The sequence below is a fragment of the Platalea leucorodia genome, assembly GCF_965183815.1.
Source record: "Platalea leucorodia genome assembly, chromosome: 18".
In the NCBI taxonomy this organism is placed as follows: Eukaryota; Metazoa; Chordata; class Aves; order Pelecaniformes; family Threskiornithidae; genus Platalea; species Platalea leucorodia.
In genome coordinates, this window is record NC_138840.1 from 8,660,580 (window position 1) to 8,671,586 (window position 11,007).

At 41.0% G+C, this 11,007-nt stretch overlaps 1 protein-coding gene across 7 annotated transcripts in view; it reads right to left on the reverse strand.

Moving 5' to 3' along the window:
- Positions 1-10,535, reverse strand: part of LOC309598849 (serine/arginine-rich splicing factor 10) — a gene marked incomplete at its 3' end in the record, with an annotated part of 28,942 nt that extends 18,407 nt beyond the window's left edge. The window contains exons 1-7 of one of the 7 annotated variants that reach the window (XM_082329847.1): positions 10,337-10,535; positions 8,087-8,193; positions 6,215-6,316; positions 4,400-4,562; positions 4,048-4,101; positions 3,774-3,875; positions 557-661 (exon numbers count right to left, since the gene is read on the reverse strand). In XM_082329847.1, the coding sequence (XP_082185973.1) occupies positions 643-661; positions 3,774-3,875; positions 4,048-4,101; positions 4,400-4,562; positions 6,215-6,316; positions 8,087-8,193; positions 10,337-10,401 (612 nt within the window). In that variant the 5' untranslated portion in view covers positions 10,402-10,535. Of the gene's footprint in view, positions 1-552; positions 662-3,577; positions 3,876-4,047; positions 4,102-4,399; positions 4,563-6,214; positions 6,337-7,213; positions 7,610-8,086; positions 8,194-10,336 lie in introns of those variants that run through there. The other 6 variants (XM_082329849.1, XM_082329848.1, XM_082329845.1 and 3 more) reach the window with 6 other exon arrangements.
- Positions 10,536-11,007: the final 472 nt, after the last annotated feature.

Consider the following 11,007-nt stretch of genomic DNA (forward strand, 5'->3'; position numbering starts at 1 on the left):
ATGATAGTCCCTAATTTAAACACCCAGCTACTTCACCACTAAATTTAAGATTTGTAATTACCGGTTGGGTGCATGGACTTTTGGTGAAAAAGAAGTTCCAATAGAGCCTTCTATTACTGCTGAGAGCAATCAATACGCTGCAGATATTTTGGAGCACAGCCATTACTTCCAGCAGAATTTTCACACACTACTTCAATTCTACAAATTTTGCAGGAATGACAAAATCTAGTTTACCACAGAAAAAACATAATTCCCACCGTTCTTGAGACTCCAAAAGAAAGATGCCTATACATGATCTTTTGTAGCCTGCGTATGTTCTTGCATTCCAGCTGTGCATAACCTGCAGGTAGCTTGCGCAAGACAGGCTACTGCTTTTTTTTTAGAGCAGGCCTAGGATACCTGCGTCAAGGAAGGGAGATGTTATCTAGATGGGCTGTGGCTTGACTTGCGTGAATGCGTAAACATTCCCTGCCCTTTTGGCCACATCCTGCTAACTCGTCCCCAACTGAAAGGCCCACAGAACAGCTTCTTCACAATTTTTCCATGGGAGCAAGAACTAGGACAACATCTTTATTCATGCACTCTTGAAACATCGTGGGTTTGTGTTCGGCTTTTCTGGCTTGTTCATATACACAAGTCAAGTCAAAGTTTAGTCCTACCTCTGGGAGAGAAAGAAAGAACCATCAGAACTGTCAGATACTGCATTATACTTGCAATGAATTGGATTTTCAAAACAAAAAAAAAAATTTTAAACTGTGCTATACATACATGTCGAGGCACACAACAAAAGGACATGCTGACAAGTTAATTAAGGTACTGTTACTCTGCAGTCTCAAATCAGAACCTCAGCCTGGACACAAGGATGCTCTCCTCCCTCCCCTCCAGCTGGAATTCTGGCCGGACTAACGCGAGCATCAGTCCCAGCAGCCCCTTGCAGGCTGCCGACAAACACAACCACGCTTTCCCACCGCGCGGTCGGGGGACCACTTCTAAGTAGGATTTTAGCCGTGACGACGATATTGGTTTCAGAAAGCTGAAAGGGTGGGGGTTCCTGCCCTTACAAGCCATGTTTACGGACGGCTACGAGAGAATCACGGCTCAGCTTACAAAGCGCAAGAGCGGGTTTATCAAAGCAATTAGGTGCTTTTCAGAGTTGTTTCCATTCGGTGGCATACGAAGAACCAGTTGTAAATACCGCAAGCGCCAGGAGGCCGCTCGAACTTTAAACGTCATCAGCCAAGTTTTACCACCTCCTAGAGAACCACCGCTGGCGCAGTTTTTGATACGGCAAATATAAAGCGGTAAGGTGATACTAGAAATTTGGTTCTATATGGATCTTCAATTGCTGATTTTAAGTAGTTCATAACCTGGCTAATAAGATCTGAATTATAACCACAGGGCAGTCCATCCAGCAATAATGAAAGTTAATGGAAAAGAAATTTCAATATATTAGACTAAAACATACGCTTATCATTCTTATTTTGTCTAGTACCCCTTTAAAAATGTGAAATGATATTTATTCAGACATTAAATGACAAATTCCTGACTTTACTGAAATACCATAGTAAGGATTTTACTCCATAAGGGATGCATAGCTCTACTCCTAACCATGCTCTGGAGTCAAATTCTAAAGCTACAATAATTCCAGTGGATCAGTATTTCCTTCATTTTTTTATTACAGCATGTTTGCTAAATTTACAGCAAGCAGAAAATAAGCTGGGTCTTTAGTTATTTTGATCAAAACATCGATGTTTTAAAGGTAGTACACAATATTTGTTAAAAAGAACATATAAAAATACCTTTTTAGAAGCCTCTATAAGAAAGGAAATACAAAGTTTAATCCCACAACTTTCCTCTGCTAGAGCTGCACGCTACTGCTACAGTTTTAAATAGACTTTTTGCTGTTTTTAAACTATACATCCAGGAAAGTCTACAAAATTAAAGGAACGTGCATATAAATGATTGCATAGCAGAACATGAACATTAACTGCAAACAGTAAAGAAAAAGTTAGAAATACTATCAAATGTACAAAGATTCTAGAATCAACCCCCTAAGCACGTTCCACTGCCGATATTTAAAAGCCATCTGCATTTCTTCAAAGGCCCTGCTGAAAACACTAAAACCCAAACCTAAAACATTTCTCTAAAAAGGAACTTTTTGAAGTCAATGTCTTTATAAGCTACTACATAAGACAGCAAGGAACACTCGGTGTTTGATGCTGGCTTTTGAAGGTAAAGAGAAAAAAACAACGCCAAAAGCCATTTTCATAACAAAGTATCTTGCCTTCTAGAGAAATACTGGTAAGATTACACACTGGTTTTGTTATTTTTCACATTCAATTTACTAAATATACTGTATTAGTGGTAAACTAAATAGCTAGAGATGCAGCTCTTGTTCATATCCGACTTCAAACATTTGTTCTTAAGTAAAATGAAATCTTGTAACCAAACCACTATCCGTTCTGAGGAAGAAGTGATTCAGGCTTGCTTGACCAAATACTTTTTGATGTGTAAAAGCAAGCCTTTGTTACTCAGGAAGAGAGATGGCTACAGTTTTATACCTATGAATACACCAACTAACCACAGGAGTCATTGGCATAAAAGTTTAGTTCTTATATACTGTACACACACAACTCGAAACAATCTACTTGTAACTAACAGCAGGAAAACTAAGCAATTTTATGGTTAACTGCTCACTAAAATTTAGAATAGATACAAAAACTGCATAAAATGTACACACAACCTATATTTAATTGCTCTGCCGTTTGCTGAAATCTGAAGTTAATTTTCCATTTCAAGGTGGTTTTTTTTTTTCCTCACACGTGTAGTACTAGCAGCCAGGTCAAAAGCAGTGAAGCCTCTATCCTGACAAGTCACGACACTGCACAATCTCTGAACGAGCTTCCAAGACCAACTCTCTCCCCACGTAGTATGTGCAATGTTAGTACCATCTCTCCAGATGGCAGGGTTAAAGAGAAATCTCAAAAATATCTCTCCATAGAGCTCCATTTACCAACCTACTCGTGTCAGTGGGCATGGAGAACACAGAAACCTGCCTTCGAACAAGGAAACATAAAATCGCCCGTCTGCATTTCACAGCAGTCAGTGTTGCACTGCAGCTGTCCACTTTTCTGTTTTATCACAAACTTTAGCATTAAAGAACAAGTTAAACAGTTGGTTTAACTGTTCAGCACAAACCAGTACCAATTTCTCTACGGGTATGACATTTTCAATAGGACAATGTTGCAAGTTACGATCAATCAAGTCATCACCAATATCTAAGCGTTAAAAATGCAAATCTTTACAAAAATATACATAGAGACACCACAACCAAATCAGTAGCTGCCCATGACATTTAACCAAGTGGACATTCTCTCTCTCTCTCTCTCTCTCTTTTTCTCGCTCTCTCTCAGTGGCTTCTCAACACTGTTTTAATTTTAACCATTGTCGGCTACAGGGAAAACTGACAAAGAAAATATTTTTTAGCACTGTTGCAACATCATATTCCTGATAATTTAAGTAAACTGAACTGTGTGTAAATGAATCTTACATGCCTAAAAACAACATGGATACACTGTTAGTGGCCACTGGACTTGGGACTAGTCCATGACCTTGATCTGGATTTTGACCTAGATCTAGAATGTGATCTTGACTGTGATTTGGATCTAGCTGGTTCTTTTTTTCTCGACTCCTTTTCATATCTTGAGCTGGACTTATAGTGTGTTTTAGAATCTGTTTTAGAGGTGCCTCTAGATTTGGTGTGAGATGCAGACCTAGACCGTGATTTAGCCTTCATTTCTTTCTTGGGCTGTGACTTGGATCGTGATCTTGAATTGGACTTAGATCTTGAAAAAGATCGATTGCGGTGTTTGAACCTATCAGAATAAAGGGGAGAGAGGAGATTTGAATGTAAAAACACTATTCTTACACATCTAGTACATTAAAAATTGTTTACCGTTTTTTGCAGGAGAAACTTTTTTTTAAACCTATAGTTAAAGGAATACAGTGATCTAGTTTTCAATTTAAAGAGTGTAAAAAGTATTTTACCTATCATTGTCCGAATGGCTTCTGCTACGACGAGGTCTTCCAGTAGGTCTACTGCTAAAAAGGTACATCAGAAAAAGTAAACGGTGACAAATACCTATGTATGTACACAAATGCTTAATAAATTATTTTTCAAGCTGTGCATTTGCTTTTAGTTATTCTCCAATGAAGCACAGAATCACTTCATTCAATATTTCTGATTTGACGTAGCATGCAAGATACGTAACTCCCACAAGTAATTACAAAGTAAGTATAGAAAATGATTATTCAAAATTTTAACAATTAAATAGTCAATGTGGTGTTTCTCCTCCAACAGACTGCTGTGCAGTTGAACCCAAACGCACACTACACTTACTTTCTGGGACTATACGATCTTCTATAGCTGTAATCAAAAGAACGACTTCTAGACCGTCTCCTTTCGTAACTCCGACTTCTAGATCGCCTATATCTGTCATAGTCATCGTAACGAGAAGAACTGTATAGGTTTCTCCCTTCCTTGGCTTTCATTTGATTTGGTGCTGTAAAAAATAGCAATATTTAACATTTTAAGTTAAAAAAGATGCCCTACTTTCCCTTTAGTGACACTACTAATCCATATATTTGGTATTTAGCAGAAAGCCTAATTCATGATTCTAGCAGGCATGTTTACGAAAAGGACAGATGAGAGACTGCTGTATGCCATTTGCTTTTTGCTGCTTTAACCACTGGACAAAAATCAATGCAGCCTTGAGGGCGTTATAAATCTAGGGGAAAAAAAACCCAAACAAACCACCCCAAAAAAACAGTAATAAATGACTAATGCTTCATAAAACCAGAACACAGAACTAAGGTGACTTCAGGTCACCTGGAAACTGGTATGACAGACCAAACCCATGACTAAAACATTCTAACGTTCCTGAATTTACCCAAAAAGTGAAAGCTAACAGGGAATTAATTAAACATCCATTTTCTTGACTACACAGCACCACGCATTACACCTGATCCACAGTCGTCTTTAATGATTAAAAGACAGCTTACACAGAAGCAGCAGTGGATGCCACACAAAGGGAAGTTTGGTTCTAAAAGTACCCCCCTGCCAGTACAACAATGCACGGCCACTCTGTAGCTTAGTGATTATAATAATTAAGAAGTATGAATGAACTTATTAGTCTTCTGTTGTATTTTCTCTAAGCAGCACAGCTATCTTTCCTTTGTATTAAATCCCATTCTCATTCAAACCCAAAGACCATGCTCAAAGTATTTTACACACGCCATGCTGTAATGAACACTATCTGTACTAAACGGCTACAATTTTTATGTTTTAAGTGCCGCTGTTTATAGCACTAAGGTAGATTCAGTTAATTTTTGTTCAGAAACTTAGAAGAAATCCTAATGTTTATATACAGGACAGAGGCTTGTCCTTCAGAGCATATAATTTCCATTGGCTTCAATGAAAGTTAAATGTGTGCATTTGAGGGAAACCCAGACAGTTAGGTTGTTTCTTTGATAGCTTTAACTCTAAGATATTTAAGGCGTTTTTATTCCCAAGCTGCACATGAGTATTATAGTCCCGTTTTAGATCAACGGGTATGTGTTAGGTTTACCAACAGCATTTTATATAATATCTGTATCTATCTACATATTAAGAATATGTATATGAATAACAGATGGAAAAGATGCAAGTTCTCTTTACAATTTCCTGTTCAGAAAATAAGGCTTCTGCTCTGTGTTGAATTGAGATACCTTGAAATTTACTTTTATCCTGAAGGCAAATGAAAATGAAAACATTACCTCAATCCTGGAAACTGGACTGCACTGGGAAATGTCAACACAGAATCACTAACACGCTTCAACACGATATAAACATGGCAATACATTACAACTGGGCTATCAGGGAGAATTTTCAACTGTGTTTCTGCAAAGAAAGCTTGGTAGAGCTGCACAGAAAGCTCTGAAGAACTTTCAGCTAGCAGCAAGAATCAGATTGTGGTAAGTGACCGTTATACTTAGTTACCTGGTTTTAATTAACATGAGCCATTAATAGTTACTGGATAAAAAGCAAAACATCCACATACTATTTATATATACAAATAAGAACATATCGCAACAATTAGTAACACATGTAACGTTGCCTGGCACTAAAAATTAAAGCGAAAATCACAGTCTGATGAAATACACGCAAGGCACTTACTCTTCCGATCCCCCTGTGCAAACTGGATTTCTATTTGCCGACCACAAATCCACTTTCGATCCAAATTATGGAGAGCATCTTCTGCATCACGGACATCTTCAAATGTGGTGAGTGTTAAGGTACTTGGGAATTTGAGCAGTTTACAGATTTGGTATTTAAAATAAAAAAAAAAAAAATCAGTTATTTTCTAATTTTACAGGATTTTTTTTGTTTTGGGGTTTTTTAAAGTTCTTTTGGTCATGCTACAGTACATACTAGTAAGTTTATGTTTTTAAATTAACCACCAGCTATCTGAGAACTCCTATAATAAAATTAAAATCTCATAATATGACCATGAACTTATCCATCAGCAAGCAGTTGCTATGCGATACTCTAACTTTTTTCTTCTCCCACTTGTACTTATGCAAGGAAAAAAAACTGGTATCCTTTTCAAGATATATCTGTTAACGGTCATTCAGTTCTCTCCACTACATTGACTTTATTAAAATTAAACCCTAGTGCTTAAATTATATTAGGCATACCAGCAGTAAAAATTAACACGTGTCTATTAATTTTAGAATTGGGATAAAGCTTTCCTTTTTTCCACCAACTGATTTTAAGTTTAAATTATGTAATGCCATGGACATGTATACAGACCTTCAACAGTCTGGGATAAAAGCATACACTAAAACCCCCACACTATCAGTCAGGTCAGATGTTCGGTAACACAGATATTACTAATTTTAATCCGCTAGATTGACCACTACTGTAATTCGGACACCTTCTTCCAGCTATGCGACCTGAAAGAACGAACCCCCTTTCTCCTTGTAGCAACTCGGTTCATCATCAGCATCATCATCTATGCAGAAACTAAGCTATCACGTTGTAGGTATACATCTTGATAAACCAAGAACGAATGCACTTTCATTCAAGACCACAATTACAATAGCGCTCACGAGAGAAATACTGCAGGTTTTGTCAATGGACTAAACCAGAATCATTCATCAAATGACTGCTTACATGACAAACAGAAGAAAAACTGTTATTCTGTAGGATACATCAGGTATGACTCCTTTAATCTTGGCCACCATTCAACTTCATCTTGACCTTTAACTCTTTAAGTGCTTGTCAGAAGGACTTGTCATGAGATGCTTGGCCAAAAATGACAGATGGCTTTATCTTTTACTTTGAAAAACAACCTTTTCCCCCTTTTGTAGATAAAGCGAAGCTTTGTCTCCCATTATGGCTTGTCCTTCTTCCAGCTTTTCTTTACTTTTTCTTTTCCCAAACTCTCCCTTCTCTTCAAGCCTGATCCTTAAGAGGTCTTTGGCTTGTCTACTTGCCTTAATTGTTGAACTCTACTCTAAAGGTTCTTTCATGCTTTCTCTTTGGGGTCGCCATTACTGTACAGCTTTACATTCTGAGGCAACAACAGAGGACAGTAAATTAGGGGACAATATTAAAGAAAGAAGTTCACCTCATTTTTTATACAATCTGATTTTGATCAAGTGATCCCAGTTTCCATTTGTTAAATTAACAACGAATACCAGCCACAGTTTGCTAAGCACAAGTTTACTTACATACCAGTGATAATAAAAACGTGCTAGACAATTTAGAGTCAGTGATAAATTTTCATTTAAATCATATAGTATTAATTTCAGTGACATAAGCAAGCTTTTAGATTACTGGACTTGATTTAAGTTTTGCAAAAAGGCAAAGAACAATTGAGAGAAGTTAATCTTCAAAAATAATGAAACACCACAATGTAAGTAAGACACTTATTAGATACAACACAAAAGTAAACTGCTTTTTCATTTAGATTTGTTACCTCTTACACAAACTTGAATTTCAAACTTCAACACCCCTCACTAATCAGCCATCTGAAGAAAGGATATTGAACATAAGCAAATCCTCTGGGACGACGAGTGTAGAAGTCAAGTGGAACGTATACATCAACTATAGGCCCATAACGACCAAATTCACGGCGCAAGTCTTCAGACCTAGAATATCACAAATATCTTATATGTTTTTTCACTACCTAAGGTGTTACAAAACATCCACCAAATTAATGATAATAATAATAATAATAATAATAATAATAATAATAATAATAATAATAAAAATGAAAAATCTACAATCAATACGATCACCGATCTTTTTAGAAGCAGTTGGTAGAGGATGCATATAGCAAAACATTTTTGGGGAGAAAAGTGTTTGAGCAGTTCATTGTTAAGCAACGCAGTAGGGTTTTCTGAAACACTCAAGACTCGGGATGCTTACGATATACCCTGGCATTTTGAAACCAGTGTTCAGTATAACTCTACAATAGAAGTGTACACTGAGAAGCGATGCGTATTAGTCAATTCAATGCAGGATGCGCTAGCAAAGGTGAGCAGAAAGCGAAAAGAAGGATCTAAGAATTATCGTTATTCAAGCACCTCATGTCACTCTTGACGACGCTTTTGCAACATGCAAACATCAACTGTAAGATCCGAAGAAACAGTAGGAGAACAAACCAGTCACACAAACTCATTTCCATAGAATAATCAATACTTACAACCACATCAAACAGAACAAAACTCGAGTGAGCAACCATTCATGCCCTTAGGATAGCTTTTCCAAAGAGGTGGCTTTAAGAGAGCTGAGCACAACACTGTTGAACAGATCTGTAACTATACTTGGAACAACTACTGTCTCCTCAACAGAGAGGTTTCTTAATCACATCAGCTTCTTTACATGTATTTTTGTGTCATTTGAGGACAATAACCTGTATGAGAACGACTGATGTAATACCATATTTATGTGGTATGAAAGAGCTACTACTATTCATTTCTCTTTCTCATCCGTTGGGAAAGAAGCTGCAGTGCATATAGTCAACGACGGCAGAACCAACATCAAGATCTCACGATGAAACCATCTCCAAGAATAATGTACCATCAAATGTACCGAGCTTATGGTGAAAGCCTCAATGGGACCCACGTTATTTTAAAAAGTTTGGAAGTAACAGTCCTCCCTGACTGTTCTTACAGTAAAATAAACTAGCAGAAAGAGGAAAGAAAATTCACTTTAAAAACAAAAAAATAATTTGAAGCTATTTACACTTTTGACCGCAATAAGGTTCCTAATTCATTCCATCGTGCCCACGGTACTGTTATTTGCTGAACGACTTTGGTGCAAGCTGCCCAGGCAGCAAGTCTGAAAACTCATGCTTGCATTTTATACAACTAGACCTTACAGGGACTTCCGTACAAATTCTACAATAATTAACAACATTAGAGTTCTCTAACTCACACCTGCATTCTATACTAATATGCTTTATCAATGTTTCACAGCTGATAAACACAAAAGGGACAAGATAAACTGCAAAATAGAAACAGAGAAATCTAGCAGTTCACTAAAAATATCCAAGCAATAAATAAGAACCTGTGCAATACGCACTTTTTAATTATTTCAATTCGCTATGAAGAGTTATTTCACCAAGTTGCTGCATATATTTAGTCCTTACGGAATTTTGCTACAATACAATTATTGTGGAGAAAAAGCACTGCTTCCCCCCACTCTATAGCGAGGCTCCTAACAGGACGCGGCACATAACGCTCAATGCAATAACATTCCACCCCGACTGGCAGCAATTACCACGCTAACGGAACCAACTACGCCAAGAATTTTGGGGACACCCACAGCAACCGCGCTGTTTGCTCCCTTCCAGTAACAACCGCGGCATTTCCAAGGAGCACCCAGAGCTCCGGCGGCTGCTGGGCACTGCCGGCAGCGGCGGCCATCCCTCCGGCGGGCAGGCAAAGCCCGCCTCGATCTCCCGCTGGCCAAACTCAAAGGCGGGTGCGAGAGTTTCACTTTCTTGCGGCCCAGCTTTGTTCTTTCTGGACGTTGTTGTGAAACCGATCCTCGTGGAGAGGAGGGAAATAGAGCGGGACGGCGAGGAGGGAGAGGAAAATGGAGAAGGGCGCGGAAGGCAAGGCAGGGAGAACGGTAAAGCAGAAGAAGGGAGCAGGCCGGCCGCTCGCCCTCCCCTCGCTCCGGGAGGGCCCCCGCGCCCCTCCGGCGGCAGCCGCCCCTGCGGCCTAGCGAACCCGCCAAAGCCTGCGCAGCCCCCGCGCCCCGCTGGCGCCCGCCCCCACTCACCGGGTATCGTCGGCCACGTTCCGTACGAAGAGGGAGGTGTTGGGGGGGCGCAGGTAGCGGGACATGGCGGCGGCGGCGGCGGCGGGGGAAGCGAGCGAGCGGCAGGGCCCAGGCGCTGCGGGGAGGCGAGCGGCTGAGGCGACCCTCCGGAGCTGCACGCAGCGCCACCGCCGCCCGCCCGCCGCCTCTCGCGAGACTTCCCGCGGGGCTTCCGGCGAGAGCTGCGCGCGAGGAGGGAAGCGCGGGAGGGGGGGACGCGGGACTGGCGGCGCCAAAACCGGCTCTGCCCTCACCGCGCATGCGCCCGCCGGCACCGCGCGCATGCGCCGAGCGCGCCCGCCCGCCGTCACTCGCAGCCCGCGCGGGAGCGGCCCCCTCCCCGCCCGCGCATGCGCACTGCTCCGCCGCCGCCGCCGCTGGGTTTTCCCGCCGAAAGAGGCAAGATGGAGGCCGCGCCGCCGCGGTGAGGGGCGCGGGTCCCTCCTGCCTCACGCAGCCGCCTCCCGGCGCCGCCGCTGGCTCCTCTGCAGCCGGCACAGCGGCGGGTCGGGCTGTCGGGCTGCAGCCTCGCTGCCCGAGGCCGTTTCCCATGGTTCTGTGGCCCCGCTACCGGCAGCGTTGTTGTGCCCCAGGAGTTTTCATCGGACCGTGGTAGAGCAGCGCTGCTTGCA